The sequence below is a fragment of the Agelaius phoeniceus genome, chromosome 37, assembly GCF_051311805.1.
Source record: "Agelaius phoeniceus isolate bAgePho1 chromosome 37, bAgePho1.hap1, whole genome shotgun sequence".
NCBI classification, from domain to species: domain Eukaryota; kingdom Metazoa; phylum Chordata; class Aves; order Passeriformes; family Icteridae; genus Agelaius; species Agelaius phoeniceus.
This window is the reverse complement of record NC_135302.1, coordinates 1,129,995-1,146,762: the sequence shown is the minus strand read 5'-3', so window position 1 is coordinate 1,146,762 and position 16,768 is coordinate 1,129,995. Positions and strand designations below refer to the sequence as shown.

At 61.0% G+C, this 16,768-nt stretch overlaps 1 protein-coding gene and 1 pseudogene across 2 annotated transcripts; one reads left to right on the top strand and one right to left on the bottom strand.

The window, feature by feature from the left end:
• Nucleotides 1-202: 202 nt before the first annotated feature.
• LOC143696684 (uncharacterized) lies at nucleotides 203-9,983 on the bottom strand. Its single transcript, XM_077193299.1, has 11 exons — nucleotides 9,971-9,983; nucleotides 9,575-9,688; nucleotides 8,426-8,490; nucleotides 8,081-8,232; nucleotides 6,445-6,573; nucleotides 6,034-6,117; nucleotides 4,561-4,693; nucleotides 2,770-2,940; nucleotides 1,662-1,723; nucleotides 1,463-1,559; nucleotides 203-774 (listed from the first exon to the last, which is right to left on the bottom strand). The coding sequence occupies exons 4-10, from the start codon at nucleotides 8,082-8,084 to the stop codon at nucleotides 1,498-1,500; spliced, it is 645 nt and encodes a 214-aa protein (XP_077049414.1). The 5' UTR covers nucleotides 8,085-8,232; nucleotides 8,426-8,490; nucleotides 9,575-9,688; nucleotides 9,971-9,983; the 3' UTR covers nucleotides 203-774; nucleotides 1,463-1,497.
• Nucleotides 9,984-11,448: 1,465 nt separating this feature from the next.
• Nucleotides 11,449-15,762, top strand: LOC129134439 (epithelial membrane protein 3-like; annotated as a pseudogene). Its single transcript, XR_013186048.1, has 5 exons — nucleotides 11,449-11,552; nucleotides 12,575-12,659; nucleotides 13,542-13,644; nucleotides 14,287-14,427; nucleotides 14,882-15,762. The product of XR_013186048.1 is annotated as an epithelial membrane protein 3-like (transcript).
• Nucleotides 15,763-16,768: the final 1,006 nt, after the last annotated feature.

Here is a 16,768-nt window from a genome sequence, read left to right as displayed (position 1 = left end):
GCTTCGGCTCCTCCAAGTTCGGGTCCCTCAGGCGGGTTCGGGTCCCCTCGGGTGGGTTCGGCTCAATTCGCGCGGGACCCTCCCGGTTCGGGTGTTTCCGGAGAGGTTCGGCTCCTCCCGGTTCGGGTCAATTTGCGCGGGACGCTCCCGGTTCCGTTGTTTCGGGACGGTTCGGGTGTTTCCGGAGCAGTTCGGCTCCTCCCGGTTCGGGTCAATTCGCGCGGGACGCTCCCGGTTCCGTTGTTTCGGGACGGTTCGGGTGTTCCCGGAGCGATTCGGCTCCTCCCGGTTCGGGTCCCCTCGGGTGGGTTCGGGTCCCTCCGCCGGGCCGGTCCCAGCCGTGTCACTCCGGGCGGTGCCCACCGGGGCGTGGCCAGAGGGGTGTGACGTCAGGGGGTCCCGGGCAATGACGTCAGGGCATCACCACGAACAGGGGGGGGCTCTGGGGGGTCCCTGGGGTGTCCCCAAAGGGGGGGAGGGGCACCCACGTGCGACCCCCGCCCTCGGGTGGGTGACACGGGGGACACAGGGCGGTGCCCCCACCCCTCCCCCTACTTCCCCCTCCCTCCCGGGCTCCTTTTGGGCCGTTTTGCGCTGTTTTGGGAAGTTTGGCCGTTGCCGAGGGCAACGCGACCGCGACAGCCCCAAATATTTACTCGGTTGCCATGGCAACGGGGTGGGGGGAGGACCCCGACGTCCGGTGGGGGAGGGGGGAGCTCAGGGACCCCCCAAATTCGCCCGGGGGGTGGGGAGGGGTCCCTCGCGGCTCAGCACCTGCGGGAGGAGGGGGCTTAGGGGGGACCCGCGTGTCCGGGACCCCCCCAATGGCAGCGGGACCCCCACCCATAGATCTGGGACTCCCACCCATAAATCTGGAACCCCCACCCATAGATCTGGGACCCCACCCATAGATCTGGGACCCCCACCCATGGTTCTGGGGACCCCCACCCATGGATCTGGGACCCCCACCCATGGATCTGGGACCCCACCCATAGATCTGGGACCCCCACCCATGGTTCTGGGGATCCCCACCCATAGATCTGGGACCCCACCCATGGTTCTGAGGACCCCACCCATGGTTCTGGGGACCCCACCCATGAATCTGGGACCCCCACCCATGGATCTGGGACCCCACCCATGGACCCAGGAGCCCCATCTGTGGGTTTGGGACCCCCAACCATGGCCCTAGGACCCCACCCATAGACCTGGGACCCCCCACCCATAGACTTGGGACCCCCACCCATGACACTGGGACCCCCAGCCATAGATCTGGAACCAGCCCCATGAGTCCTGGGACCCCCACCCATGGACCCTGGGCCCCCCACCCATAGATCTGGGAACCCCACCCATGAGTCTGGGACCCCACCCATGGATCTGAGACCCCCACCCATGGACCCAGGAGCTTCATCCGTGGGTTTGGGACCCCCACCCGTATCTCAGGACCCCCCCCGTGCCCCCCCACCTCTCTCAGGACCCTCTCCCGCAGCTCTCCGGGGCTCAGGGGTCTCTCCCCCTCCTCCTCCTCCTCCTCCTCTCTCCTCCCCACCGCGGGGTCCTCCCTGTGGGGGTGGGGGAGGGGATGAGCGGGGGGCACCCTTGGGTGCTGTGAGGGGACCCCACCCCCTCCCCCACCACTGCCAGGGGGTCCCGGGGGAGCTCACCTGGGGCTGGGGGGGCGCGGAGGGGGGGGGCGGCTCCAAACGGCCTCGTTCCCTGCCAGGACCTGTGGGGGGGACCCCAAAACTGAGGGGGGGACCCCAAATCCCGAGAGGGGACCCCAAACCCTGAGGGGGGGACCCCAAACCCCCCAGGCCTCCAAAATCTCCCCCAAATCCTCCCCCAAGCCCCCATTTCCCCCCCCCTCGGGACCCCCAGTTCCTACCCCAGAGACCTTCCCTGAGCCCCAAATTTTCCCTCATGAACCCCCAAATTTATGAACCCCCAAATTTTCTCCCCAATAAATCCCCAAATTCTCCCCCATAAACCCCCAAATTTCCCAATGAACCCCCAAATTCTCCTGCAATAAATCCCAGATTTTCCCCAAGAAACCCCAAATTCTTCCCCTGCCAAACCCCAAATTCTCCCGAATGAACCCCCAAATTCTCCCTCAATAAACCCCAAATTTTTTCCGAATTAACCTCCAGATTTCCCCCAATAAACCTCCAAATTCTCCCTCAATAAACCCCCAGATTCTCCCTCAATAAACTCCAAATTTTCCCGAATTAACCCCCAAATTTCTCCCAAATTTCCCCCAATAAACCCCAAATTCTCCCTCAATAAACCCCAAATTTTCCCGAATTAACCCCCCAAATTTCCCCCAATAAACCCCAAATTCTCCCTCAATAAACTCCAAATTTTCCCGAATTAACCCCCAAATTTCCCCCAAATTTCCCCCAATAAACCCAAATTCTCCCCCAATAAACCCCCAGATTCTCCCTCAATAAACTCCAAATTTTCCCGAATTAACCCCCAAATTTTCCCAAATTTCCCCCAATAAACCCCAAATTCTCCCTCAATAAACTCCAAATTTTCCCGAATTAACCCCCAAATTCTCCCTCAATAAACCCCAAATTTTCCCGAATTAACCCCCAAATTTCCCCCAATAAACCCCAAATTTTCCCCCATGAACCCCTAAATCCTCCCCCTGCCAAACCCAAAGCTGCCCCCCCAAAACCCCCCCAAAAATCCCCCCAAACCCCCCCAATCTCGTCCCTCCCAGTCCCTCCCAGTCCCTCCCAGTCGCTCCCAGTCGCTCCCAGTTGCCCTCACCGGGTTTTGGGGTGCCCCCCCCGCAGCAGCACCCGGGTCACCCCAATTTCCAGGCGCCGCAGCTGCTCCCCACAGGGGGTCCCAATCCTGGGGGGGCTCCCCCCAATCCTGGGGGGGGTCCCCGGGGGTCCCCCTGTCCCTCCTCCAGCTGGGCCAGCAGCTCTGCCAGCCCTGGGGAGGGGGACCCCAAAATCAGAGGGGACCCCAAAACCTGGGGGTCCTTACCCCAATAACCCCCCCCAAAAAACCACCCCAAAACCCCCATAATCACCCCAAAAAAACCACCCCAAAACCCCCATAATCACCCCAAAAACCATCCTAAAACCCCATAATCACCCCAAAAAAACCACCCCAAAACCCCCATAATCACCCCAAAAAAAACACCCCAAAACCCCCATAATCACCCCAAAAACCACCCCAAAACCCCCATAATCACCCCAAAAAAAACACCCCAAAACCCCCATAATCACCCCAAAAAACCACCCCAAAACCCCCATAATCACCCAAAAACCCATCAGGACCCCCCAAAAACCACCCCAAAAACCCATCAGGACCCCCCAAAACCCCCATATCCCCAAAAACCCATCAGGACCCCCCAAAACCCCCATAATCAACCCAAAAACCCATCAGGACTCCCCAAAACCCCCATATCCCCCCAAAACCCACCCCAAAACCCCAATAACCCCCCAAAAACCACCCCAAAACCCCCATAATCCTCCCAAAAACCCATCAGGACTCCCCAAAACCCCCATATCCCCCAAAAAACCACCTCAGGACCCCAAATTGCCCCTTCAGACCCCAAATTCCTCCCCCAGACCCCAAATTCCACCACTCAGACCCCAAATTGCCCCTTCAGACCCAAAACTGTCCCTCCAGGATCCCAAATTTTCCCCCTCACGACCCCCAAATTTCGACCCCAGACCCCAAATTTCCCCCCCCAGACCCAAAACTGCACCCCCCCCGACCCCAAATTGGCCCCCAGACCCCAAATTGCCCCCTCAGGACCCCCAAATTGCCCCCCAGACCCAAAACTTCCCCCCCAGACCCAAATGCCCCCTCAGGATCCCAAATTTCTCCCCCAGACCCCAAATAAAGTCCCCATAACCCCCCCACTGCCCCCCCCAAGACCCCAAATTTTCCCCCAGACCCCAAATTGCCCCCTCAGGACCCCCAGATTCCTCCCCCAGACCCCAAATTCCTCCCCCAGACCCAAATTCCCCCATCCCAGACCCCAAATTGCCCCTCCAGGACCTGAATGACTCCCCCAGACCCCAAATAAACTCCCCATAACCCCCCCCAAATTGCCCCTCGGGACCCCCAAATTTCCGCCCCCCAGACCCCAAACTGCCCCCCAAACCCCAAAACTGCCCCTTAGGACCCCAAATTTCCCCTCCTCAGACCCTAAATTACCCCCCCAGACCCCAATTTTCTCCCCAGACCCCAAATAAAGTCCCCATAACCCCCCATTGCCCCGCCCCAAGACCCCAAATTGCCCCCTCAGACGTGAAATTGCCCCCTCAGGACCCCCAAATTCCTCCCCAAACCCCAAATTCCTCCCCCAGACCCCAAATTCCTCCCCCAGACCCCAAATTCCCCCATCCCAGACCCCAAACTGCCCCTCCAGGACCTGAATGACTCCCCCCGACCCCAAATAAACTCCCCATACCCCCCCCAAATTGCCCCTCACGACCCCCAAATTTCCCCCCTCAGACCCCAAATTGTGCCCCCCCAGATCCCCGAATTTCTCCCCCAGCCCCCAAATTGCCCCCCCAAACTGCCCCCCCCCGTTACCTGCCCTCAGGTGCTCCAGCTCCTCCCTCCCCCTCCGCTCCTGCTCCGCAGCTCCCTGAGCTCAATTTCGGGGTCCCCCCGGGGCCCCCCCGGCTCCCTCGGGGGTCTCGGCTGCTGCCACCGCTGCCCGCAGCTGGGGAGGGGGTTCGGGGGGGATTTGGGGGTTTTTGGGGTGTCTGGAGGGGATTTGGGGCAATTTTGGGAGTGGTTTGGGGGGAATTTTGGGGGGGGTTTGGGGTGTCGGGAAGGAGTTTGGGGGGGATTTGGGGTTTTTTTGGGGTGATAGGAGGATTTGGGGGTGTTTTGGTGTGTTTTGGGGTGTTGAGGGGATTTTGGGGGGGTTTGGGGTGTTGGGAGGGGATTTTTGGGTGGGTTTTGGGTGCTGGGAGGGGGTTTGGGGGGATTTGGGTTTTTTGGGGTGTCTGGAGGGGATTTTGGGGGGGATTTTGGGAGTGGTTTGGGGTGATAGGAGGGGTTTGGGGGTGTTGAGGGGATTTTGAGGGGTTTTGGGGGTGCTGGGAGGGGGTTTGGGGGGATTTGGATTTTTTGGGGTGTCTGGAGGGGATTATGGGGCAATTTTGGGAGTGGTTTGGGGGTGTTTGGGGGTGTTGAGGGGATTTTGGGGGGGTTTGGGGTGTTGGGAGGGGGTTTGGGGGGATTTGGGGGTGTCGGGAAGGAGTTTGAGGGGGATTTGGGGTTTTTTTGGGGTGTCTGGAGGGATTTGGGGCAATTTTGGGAGTGGTTTGGGGGTGTTTGGGGGTGTTGAGGGGATTTTGGGGGCTTTTGGGGTGTTGGGAGGGGGTTTGGAGGGATTTTGGGGGGGCTGCGAGGGATTTGGGGGTTTTGGGAGGATTTTGGGTGTCTGGAGGGGGATTTTGGGAGGATTTTGGGCATTTTGGGGGGGCTGGGAAGGGATTTTGGGAGGATTTGGGGGTTTTTGGGGTGTTGGGAGGGGATTTGGGGAATTTTAGGGTGCTGAGAGGGCTTTTGAGGGATTTGGAGGGCTGGGAAGGGATTTTGGGGTGTTGGGAGGGAGTTTTGGGGGGGATTTTGGGGTGTTTTGGGGTGCTGGGAGAGGTTTTGGGGATTTGGGGGGTTTCTAGGGTGTTGAGAGGGGGTTTTGTGGGGTTTTAAGGTGCTGGCAGAGATTTTGGGGGTGATTTGGGGTGTTGGGAGGGGGTTTTGGGGGGTTTTTGAGGGGGTTTTTGGTGCTGGGAGGGGCTTTGGGGGATTTTGGGGGGGATTTGGGGAGTTGTGAGGGGTTTGCGGGGTCTTTAGGGGGTTTGGGGCGGTTTTGGGATGGTTTTGGGGTGGTTTTGGGGTGGTTTTTGGGGTGTCTGGTGGGGTTTTGGGGGGTTTTTGGGGTGTCTGGAGGGGTTTTGGGGTGTCTGGTGGGGTTTTGGGGCGGTTTTGGGGGGTTTTTGGGGTGTCTGGAGGGGTTTTTGGGGTCTCTGAGGGGTTTTGGGGTCCCACCTGCCCCACGTGCTGCTGCAGCTCCTGCAGCTCCCGGTGCTGCCTCCGTCAGCAGCAGGAACTGAGAGAAGCTCTGGGCCTCCCCTGAACCCCAAAAATCAACGGGGGAACCCCAAAATCAACCGGGGAACCCCCCCAGAACCCCAAAAATCAACGTGGGAACCCCCAGAATCCATCATGGGAACCCCCCCCCGAACCCCCAAAATCAACATGGGAACCCCTCCTGCACCCCAAAAGTCACCATGGGAACCCAAAAATCCCCCCTGAACCCCAAAAATCAACACGGGAACCCCAAAATCCACATGGGAACCCCCCTGAACCCCAAAAATCAACGGGGGAACCCCCCCAGAACCCCAAAATCCACCATGGGACCCCTCAGAGCCCCCCAAATCCCCCCTGTCCCCCCCTCACCGTCCATCCAGGTCTCTTCCTCTTCCTCCTCCTCCTCCTCCTCATTTTTGGGGGCTCCAGCCCCTCCCCATCCCCTCGGGGGGTCCTCGGGGGGTTCAGGGGGGGCTCGGGGCTTCAGCTGGGGCCGAGCTGGGGGTGGGGACATCCAGGGGACCCCTAAAATCCTCCCCAAAGGTCTGGGGGGGCACCCAGGGACCCCAAAATCCTCCCCAAGACATCCAGGGACCCTGAAACCCCAACCCAGGGACCCCCAAAATCCTCCCCAGGAGATGCAGGGGCACCCAGGGACCCCTAAAATCCTCCCCAGGGGTCTGGGGGGCACCCAGGGACCCCAAAATCCTCCCCAGGACATCCAGGGACCCCGAAACCCCAACCCAGGGACCCCCAAATCCCTCCCCAAGAGGTCCAGGGGCATCCAGGGACCCTAAAATCCTCCCCAGGGGTCTGGGGGGGGGCACCCAGGGACCCCCAAACCCCTCCCCAGGAGATCCAGGGGCACCCAGGGACCCCCAAACCCCAACCCGGGGACCCCCAAAATCCTCCCCAGGAGATGCAGGGGCACCCAGGGACCCCCAAACCTCCCTCAAGGTACCCAGGGAGCTCTGGGGAGCCCCCAGGTGCCCTCAAATCACTCCCCAAAGCCCCCCCCCCAGTCCCTCCCAGTCCCTCCCAGTTCCCCAGTCCCCGTTCGGGGCCGCGCTCTCCCCTTGGTGCCCCCCAGTTCCCAATCCCAGTTCCCCCAGTCCTTCCCAGTCCCCAATCCCAGTCCCCCAATCCCAGTCCCCAATCCCAGTCCCCAATCCAGTCCCTCCCAGTTCCCCCCGTACCCATTTTCTGTCGCGCTCTCCTTTGATTCCCAGGAATCTCCGCAGGCGCCCCCAGTTCCCAATCCCAGTCCCTCCCAGTGCTCCCAGTTCCCATTTGGGCCGCGCTCTCCCCTTGGTTCCAGGAAGCTCCGCAGGCACCCCCAGTCCCCAATCCCAGCGCTCCCAGTTCCCAATCCCAGTCCATCCCAGTTCCCCCAGTTCCCAATCCCAGTCCCCAATCCCAGTCCCCAATCCCAGTCCCCAATCCCAGTCCCCTCCCAGTTCCCCCAGTTCCCGTTCCCAGTGCTCCCAGTCCCTCCCAGTCCCTCCCAGTCCCTCCCAGTCCCCTACCAGTGCTCCCAGTCTCTCCCAGTCCCCTCCCAGTTCCCCCCGTACCCATTTTCTGTTGCTCTCTCCCTTTGATTCCCAGGAATCTCCGCAGGCGCCCCCAGTTCCCAATCCCAGTCCCTCCCAGTCCCTCCCTGTTCCCAATCCCAGTGCTCCCAGTCCCCAGTCCCAGTGCTCCCAGTTCCCCCAGTCCCCAATCCCAGTCCCCAATCCCAATCCCTCCCAGTCCCTCCCAGTTCCCCCCAGTCCCAATCCCAGTTCCCAATCCCAGTGCTCCCAGTCCCTCCCAGTCCTTCCCAGTTCCCCAGTCCCCAATCCCAGTTCCCAATCCCAGTTCCCCCAGTCCTTCCCAGTTCCCCAGTCCCCAATCCCAGTTCCCCCAGTGCTCCCAGTTCCCCAGTACCCATTTTGTGTCACTCTCTCCCTTGGTGGCCCCCAGTCCCCAATCCCAGTTCCCCCAGTGCTCCCAGTTCCCCCCGTACCCATTTTGTGTCGCTCTCTCCCTTTGATTCCCAGGAATCTCCGCAGCCGCCGCTGCCGCCTCCCGGGCCCCGCTCCCGCTCGGCCCTCGTCCTGAGCCCCCCGGGACCCCCGGGAGCCCCCCCGGGACCCCCGGGACACCGGCGGGACCCTGAGGGGGACACCGGGGTCAGGGGGGAGCCGAGATTTTGGGGGGAATTTGGGGGATTCCAGGGGGGTTTTGGGGGTTCAGGTTTAGGGGTCCCAGGGTTTTTTGAGGGGTTCCAGGAGGGTTTTGGGGTGTCAGATTTTGGGGTTCCAGGGGGGTTTTTGGGGGTTCCAGGTGGGGTTTGGGGTCCCCCACCCTGTCACTCTTGGCGGTCGCTGCTCGCTCCAGCTCGGCCTCGATCTGCTGCTGGGTCTCCTCCAGCTCCTGCAGCCAATCAGAGCCCTCTGGGATCCATTCCCCAGCCAATGAGAGCCCTCTGGGATCCATCCCCCAGCCAATCAGAGCTCTCTGACCCAGGATCCATCCCCCAGCCAATCAGAGCTCTCTGTTGAGCCAGGACCCATTCCCCAGCCAATCAGAGACCTCTGGGACCCATTCCCCCAGCCAATCAGAGACCTCTGGATCCATTCCCAGCCAATCAGAGCTCTCTGACCCCGGGATCCATCCCCCAGCCAATCAGAGCCCTCTGGGATCCTTCCTCAGCCAATCAGAGCCCTCTGACCCCCGGGATCCATTCTCCAGCCAATCATAGCCCTCTGGGATCCTTCCTCAGCCAATCAGAGCCCTCTGACCCCAGAATCCATTCCCCAGCCAATCAGATCCCTCTATCACCCCAGAATCCATTCCCCCGCCAATCAGAGCCCTCCATCACGCCAGGACCCATTCCCCAGCCAATCAGAGCCCTCATCACCCCAGGACCCATTCCCCAGCCAATCAGAGCCCTCTATCCCCCAGGATCCATTCCCCAGCCAATCAGAATGCTCTGTCAGCCCAGGATCCAATCAGAGCCCTCCATCACGCCAGGACCCATTCCCCAGCCAATCAGAGCCCTCTATCCCCAGGATCCATTCCCCAGCCAGTCAGAATGCTCTGTCAGCCCAGGATCCATCCCCAGCCAATCAGAGCCCTCCGTCACCCCAGGATCCATTTCCCAGCCAATCAGAGCCCATCATCACGCCAGGATCCATCCCCCAGCCAATCAGAGCCCTCCGTCACCCCGGGATCCATCCCCCAGCCAATCAGAGCCCTCCATCACCCCAGGATCCATCCCCCAGCCAATCAGAGCCGTCCATCCCCCTGGACTCCACCCCCTGGCCTGAACTGGGGGACACCAAGGAAATTTGGGGGGCTCAGGGAGGTTTTTGGGGGGGCTCAGGGCGATTTTCTGGGGGTTTTTGGGGGGATCAGGACGATTTTGGGGAGGGGTCTCACAAAGGAAATTTTGGGGGCTCAGGGGATTTTGTGGGGTTTTTTGGGGGGTCAGGACGATTTTGGGGAGGGGTCTCACCTGGAGCCGCCGCCTCAGGAGGCGCCGCAGCCGCCGCCGCTCCCCCCGCAGCCGCTCCAGCTCCCGGCGCAGGCGGGGCAGGACCCCCAGAGACCCCCCCAAAACTGCCCCCGCCTGTGGGACCCCCCCAAATCAGTCAGGGACCCCCCCCAAAATGGGTCAGAGACCCGCCCTGCCTGTGGGACCCCCCCAAAATGGGTCAGGGAACCCCCAAAGGGACCCCCGCACAGAGACCCCAGACCCCCAACCATGTCCCAGAGACCCCCACCCATAGCCCTGAGCCCCCTCCCCAATCCCGGGGGTCTCCGAGCCCCTCCCCAATCCGGGGGTCTCCGAGCCCCCTCCCCAATCCAGGGGGTCTCCGAGCCCCCTCCCAGTCCCGGGGGTCTCCCTCACCCTCTGCAGTTCCCCCTCCCCAATCCCGGGGGTCTCCGAGCCCCCTCCCCAATCCCGAGGGTCTCACCCATAGCCCTGAGCCCCCTCCCCAGTCCCGGGGTCTCTGAGCCCCCTCCCCGGTCCCGGGGGTCTCCGAGCCCCCTCCCCAGTCCCGGGGGTCTCCCTCACCCTCTGCAGTTCCCCCCTCCAGCAGCTCCACCCTGTCCATCCGTGGGGGGGGACGGGGGACACTGAGGCCCCCATCGAGGGCTCCGGGACCCCCCCCCAGCCCCAGCCAGGGGTGCGGGACCCCCCCCATGGCTGCAGAGGAGCCCCGCTGTCCGTCCGTCCGTCCGTCTGTCCCTCCGTCCGTCTGTCCCTCTGTCCGTCCGTTCTGTCGGGGCTGGCACCGCTTTGTTGGTGGCAACGATGGGGGCAACCCCCCTCCCCCTCCCCCCCAAATGACGTCATCACCCCCAAAATTTACCCCTAAATCGCCCCCCAGCTCCCAAAATCCCCCCAAATTCCATCCCAACACCTCAAATCCAATCCCATCCCCCCAAATTCCCCAAATTCCAGCCCAGGCCCTCCAAGTTCCCCCAAATTCCATCCCAGCCCCTCAAGTCCCCCCCAAATTCCATCCCAGACCCCCAAATTCCATCCCAGCCCCCCAAATTCTATCCCAGACCCCCCAATCCCCCCCAAATTCCGTTCCAGCCCCCCCAGTACCTCAAAATCCCATCCCAGCCTCCCAAATCCCAGCCCCGACCCCCCAATCCCCCAAATCCCAGCCCAGCCCCCCCAACCCCCCCAAATTCCATCCCAGTGCCCCCCCAGACCCCCAAATTCCATCCCAGAGTCTCAAATCCCGCTCACCCCCCCCCCGTAGCCCCCAAATTCCTCCCCCAGGGTCGCCCCCACCCAGAAGCGCCCCCAAATCGGGGTCCCGGCCCCCCCAAACCCCATTCCCCCCCCAGGACCCCCCAAATTTCCCCTCCCCGCTCTCACCGCGGTCACGTGACTCCCCCCCGCCGTTGCCATGGGAGCGCCGCTGGGGGCGGGGCCTCGCTGTGACCACGTGACGCTGGAAAAAAGAGGGCGTGGTTACAGCGATCACGTGTTTCGGGATGATCCCTGCCTCAGCGGCAATCAACCAATCAGAGGCTGGGTGGGGCTCGGGCTTGTAGCCAATGACAATCAGGGCGAGGCCGCAGCTCCAACAACCAATCAGAGGCTGTTCTTTTAGCGTGAACCCCGCCCCTCTCCTTCTCGACCAATCTGAGCGCAGCGCGCCGTGGAGGAAGGAGGAACCAAAAAAAAAAAAAGCCCCAACCAATCAGAGGCCGCCAAACTTTTCAGCCAATCGGACGCCACCCCGAAATCAACAACCAATCAGAAGCCGGGATTTGGGGGGTGGGGGGGTGGGGGGTGGGGGGCGGCGAGTCTGCGTGGGCGGGGTGGGCGCGGCCAGGGATGGGTGTGGTCGTTTGGGGGCGTGGTCACTTGGTGGGTGTGGTCAGTTTGGGGCGTGGCCTGGAGTGGCGAGGCCCCGCCCACCCCGTAACGGAGCGAGCGGAGCCGCGGGAGCGGCGGGACCCCAAAAGTGGGTGGGGGGGATTGGGGGGGGTCTGAGGAGGATTTGGGGGGGATTTGGGGGGGATTTGGGGGGGATTTGGGGGTTTCTGAGAGACTTTGGGGCGTTTGGGGAGGGATCGGGGGATCTGAGGGAGTTTGGGGAAATTTGGGGGGGATTTGTGGGGAAATTTGGGGGGTTCTAAGACTGTTCAGGGGGATGTGGGGGGGATTTGGGGGGCTCCAAGGGGGGGATTGGGGGCTCTGAGGGACATTGGGGGTTCTGAGGGGGGTTCTGGGGGTATTGGAGGGGTGTCTGAGGGGGGATGGGATTTGGGGGTTCAGAGGGACTTTAGGGGGATTTGGGGGGCTCTGAGGGACTTCGGGAGGATTTGGGGGTCTCTAAGGGGGTTCAGGGCGGTTTGGGGAGGATTTTGGGGGCTCTGAGGGACTTTGGGGAGGATTTGGGGGGGATTTGGGGGAGGATTTTGGGGCCTCTAAGGAGAATTTGGAGGGGATTGGGGGGACTCTGAGGGGTTCAGGGGGGTCTGGGGGGATTTTGGGGGTTTCTGAGGGAGTTCGGGGAGTTTGAGCGGGATTTGGGGGTCTCTGAGGGACTTTGGGGGATTTTGGGGGGTTCTAAGGGGGATTGGGGGGATCTGGGGGGATTTTGGGAGGATTTGGGGGACTTTGAGGGACTTTTGGGGGAGTCTGGTGGGGATTTCGGGGGGATTGGGGGGGCTCTAATGGACTTGGGAAGTCTGGGGTGGGATTTGGGAGGGGTTAAGGGGGTTCGGGGGGGATTGGGGGGCTCTGAGGAACTTGGGGGGGATTTGAGGGGGTTCTAAAGGGGTTCAGGGGGGTCTGGGGGGGATTTGGGGTCTCTGAAGGGGATTTGGGGGTCTCTAATGGGGTTTGGGGGGGATTTGGGGTCTCTGAGGGACTTTGGGAGGATTTGGGGGGGATTTGGGGGTCTCTGAGTGACTTTGGGGGGATTTGGGGGTCTCTGAGGGTTTTTTTGGGGTGCTCTGACCCCCCCCCGAACCCCCCCAGCCCCACCATGCATCTCCTCCCGGCCGCCGTCACCGCCCTTCATCTCCTCATCCTCCTCCTCTTCTTCATCGCCACCCTGGATAAGGTGGGGCCCCCAGGGTATTTGGGGGGGTCCCAGGGCAGTTTTGGGGGATCTCAGGGTGGTTTTGGGGTCCCCCAGGGCTGGTGGGTGCCGTGTTGGGATTTGGGGGTGTTTTTGGGGTGTTTTGAGGATGTTTTGGGGGTGGTTTTGGGATGTTTGAGGGTATTTTTGGGGTGTTTGAGGGGTGGTTTTGGGGGTGTTTTGGGGATATTTTTGAGGGTGTTTTAAGGATGTTTTGGGGTGTTTTTGGGGTGTTTTGAGGATGTTTGGGGGTGTTTTTAGGGTGTTTTGAGGATGTTTTGGGGGTGGTTTTGAGGGTGTTTTTGGGGTGTTTTGAGGATGTTTTTGAGGATGTTTGGGGGTGTTTTTAGGGGTGTTTTGAGGATGTTTTGGGGGTGTTTTGAGGATGTTTTGGGGTGTTTTGAGGATGTTTTTGAGGATGTTTGGGGGTGTTTTTGAGGTGTTTTGAGGATGTTTGGGGGTGTTTTTGGGGTGTTTTGAGGATGTTTGGAGTGTTTTTGGGGTGTTTTGAGGATGTTTTGGGGGTGGTTTTGAGGATGTTTTGGGGTGTTTTGAGGATGTTTTTGGGGGTGCTTTGAGGATGTTTTCGGGGTGTTTTGAGGATGTTTTGGGGTGTTTGAGGGGTGGTTTTGAGGGTGTTTTTGGGGGTATTTTGGGGTGTTTGAGGGTGGTTTTGGGGGTGTTTTGGGGATATTTTTGAGGGTGTTTTGAGACGTTTTGGGGGTGTTTTTGGGGTGTTTTGAGGATGTTTGGGGGTGGTTTTGGGGGTGCTTCGAGGATGTTTTGCGGGTGGTTTTGAGGATGTTTTTGAGGATGTTTTGGAGGTGGTTTTGGGGTGCTTGAGGGTATTTTTGGGGGTCCCAGGGCTGGTGGGTGCTGCCGGACTCGCAGCCCTGAACCTCTGGTACGACTGCGCCCCCCCAAAACCGATCCCAGGGCTGGGAGTGCAGCAGCCTCGGGCTCAGCCGTGAGTGGGGGTCCCGGGGGGGTCCTGGGGGGTCTTTTGGGGGTCTTGGGGGGGCCTTAGGGGAGTTTTGGGAGTCCCTGGGGAGTCCTGGAGGGGGGTTTGGGGAGTCCTGGAGGGGTCCAGGGGGATTTTGGGGGGGTCCTGGGGGTATCTCGTGTGTCCCTGGGGAGTCCTGAGGGGGTTTTTGGGGAGTTCTGGGGGGTCTTGGGGGGTCCTAGGGGGTCCTGGCGGATCTTGGGGGGTCCTGGGGGGATCTTGGGGGATCCTGGGGAGTCCTGAAGGGATCCTAAGGGAGTTTTGGGGGTCCCTGGGAGTCCTGAGGGGGTTTACGGGGAGTCCTGGAGGGTCTGGGGGGATCTTGGGGGGTCTTATGGGGGTCTTGGGGGGATTTTGGGCATCCCTGGGGGGATTTTGGGGAGTCCTGGGGGTCCCTGCGGGCGGTGCAGGCGCTGATGGTGATTTTTGGGTGCTCTGGTCAGTTTTGGGGTGCTCTGGTTCATTTGGGGGGCTCACCGGGGGTCTCTGCCCCCAGCCCTGCTGCGGGGGGTGCAGGGGTTGATGGTGCTCAGTTTTGGGGGTCTGTGCTCAGTTTTGGGGTGCTCTGGTTAATTTGGGGGGCTCACCGGGGGTCTCTGCCCCCAGCCCTGCTGCGGGGGGTGCAGGGGTTGATGGTTTCCGCCCTGCTGCTCTCGGCCTTCGGCCTCCTCCTCTTCCTCTGGCAGCTGCTGGCGGGGCCCCGCGGGCGCCTCTTCCTGCCCTCAGCCGCTGCCCAGCTGCTGGCAGGTCAGTGACCCCCAAAATGGGGCACCCCAAACCCCTGGACCCCCCCCAGAACCCCCTGAGGCTCTCCAAAACCCTGGAGTGTCCCTAAAATCACTGGGGCTCCCCAAAACCCCTGGAGCGTCCCTAAAAATCACTGGGGCTCCCCAAACCCCTGGAGTGTCCCCAAAACACCCGGGACCCCCCCAAAATTGATCTGGGTGCCCCCAAATTGATCTGGGTCCCCCTGAACACCCCCAAAATTGATCTGGGTCCCCCCGAGATTGGTCTGGGTTCCCCTGAACCCCCCCCTGCACCCCTGAAACCCCCCAAATTCCCAGCTCCTCCCAAGCCCCTGTGCCCTTCCCATGTCCCTGTCCCCCGAGTGTCTCCCCAGTGTCCCCCCAAATGTCCCCCCGTGTGTCACCGTTGATGTCACCCTGATGTCCCCCTGATGTCCCCCCCGGTGTCCCCACAGGGCTGGCGGCGCTGTTGGGGGCGGGGCTGTTTGTGGCCGGAGGGGGCGGGGCCAGCGTTGGGGGCCGCCCCCGGGCACTGTCCAGCGCTGGCCGGGCTGGGCGGGGCCTTGGCTCTGGCCAGCGGGGGCGGGTACCTGCGGCTGCGGACACGCGACTGACCACGCCCACCGGGGACACGCCCACTGGACACGCCCACTCGGGAAATGCCCATTGGGCGCACCTGCTGGACACACCCACCTGGGACACGCCCACGGACACGCCCACTGGCATACTCACCTGGAACATGGTCGCTGGCCACGCCCACCCGGGACACACCCACTGGACACACCCTCTGACACGCCCACTGAACGCAGCAACTTTCAAAGCCCGTTGGACACGCCTACCTTGGACACGCCCACCTGGGACACGCCCATTGAACACACCCATTTGTCACACCCACCTGGGACACACCCATTGGCCACACCCCCTGGACACGCCCTCTAGGATACGCCCACCTGAGACATGCACACTGGAGAAGGCCCCTCCCATCCCAACCAATTACCCTCCAGTGATGTCATTGATGGCCAGATGGTGACATCATCACACCACGTGACCACTGACATCGTCAGTGTGGCCAATGAGAGCTCTGATGGCGCTGACGTCGGCGATGACATCATCAACAAGATGGGTGTGGTCAATGACGTCACCAGCATGGCCAGTGATATCATCAACAGCATCAGCATGACCTATGACATCATCAGTGAGATGGGCGTGGCCAGTGATGTCAGTGACATCAGCAGCAGGCCCACGGTGACCAATGGCAGAACTGATGTGGCCAGTGATGTCATCAACGGGGTGGGCGTGGGCAACGACATCACCGCTGGTGTCAACATGACCAATGACATCATCAGTGTGTCTGATGACATCATCACAGGGGGTCAGGGATCGCTGCAGGGCATTGTGGGTAATGGGGGTGGGGCAGAGCCACCACCCATGAGGGGATTGGGCTGCTGGGATCTGTAGGGGCATCTATGGGGGGGCATTATAGGGGGAGTCTATAAGGGCATCTGTAGGGGGGTCTATAGGGGCGTCTATAGGGGGGGCATCTATAGGGGGGGCATCTATAGGGGGGTCTGTAGGGGTGTCTATAGGGGGGTCTATAGGGGGAGTTTATAGGGGCGTCTGTAGGGGGAGTCTATAGGGGCGTCTATCGGGGGGGTCTATAGAGGGGTCTATAGGATTATATGAGGTCTATAGGGGCCTCTATAGGGATCTATAGGGGCGTCTATAGGGGGGTCTATAGAATCATATGGGGTCTATAGGGGGGTCTATGGGGTGTCCATAGGGCTGTCTATAGGGGTGTCCATAGGGGTGTCCATAGGGGTGTCTATAGGGGGGTCTATAAGGCGGTCTATAGGGGCGTCTATAGGCCGATCTGTAGGGGGGTCTGTAGGGGTCTCTATAGGGGTCTTTATAGGGGTGTCTATAGGATCACATGGGGTCTATAGGGTTGTCTATAGGAGTGTCTGTAGGGGTCTCTATAGGGCATCTATAGGATCATATGGCGTCTATAGGGGAGTCTATGGGGGGGGTCTATAGGATCATATGGGGTCTATAGGGTGTCTATAGGGTGCTGCAGGATCATATGGGGTCTCTAGGGCTGTCTATAGGGGGGTTGTAATGGGTCCTTATGGGGCTGTGAGGATCTCTATAGGGCACTGTAGGTCTCTATATGGCACTATAGGTCACTGCGAGGTGTTACAGGTCCCCATAGCTCAGCAGAGCACTGCAGGGTGCCATAGGGGGCGCTACGAGCATGCTGTGAGGTGCTGGAGTCTGCTATAGGGCGCTATAGGTCTCTATGGGTCTCTATAGGGTCTCTATGGGTCTCTATAGGGCGCCCATGG

What these genes read in the sequence shown, in the direction of transcription:
- LOC143696684 (XM_077193299.1), bottom strand. An exon ending in TGCAGCAGCACGTGGGGCAG is followed by an intron (nt 4,694 to 6,033) that starts GTGGGACCCCAA and finishes CCCCCTCCCCAG; the next exon opens with CTGCGGGCAGCGGTGGCAGC. An exon ending in GGGGGGCACCCCAAAACCCG is followed by an intron (nt 1,724 to 2,769) that starts GTGAGGGCAACT and finishes TCCCCCCCACAG; the next exon opens with GTCCTGGCAGGGAACGAGGC.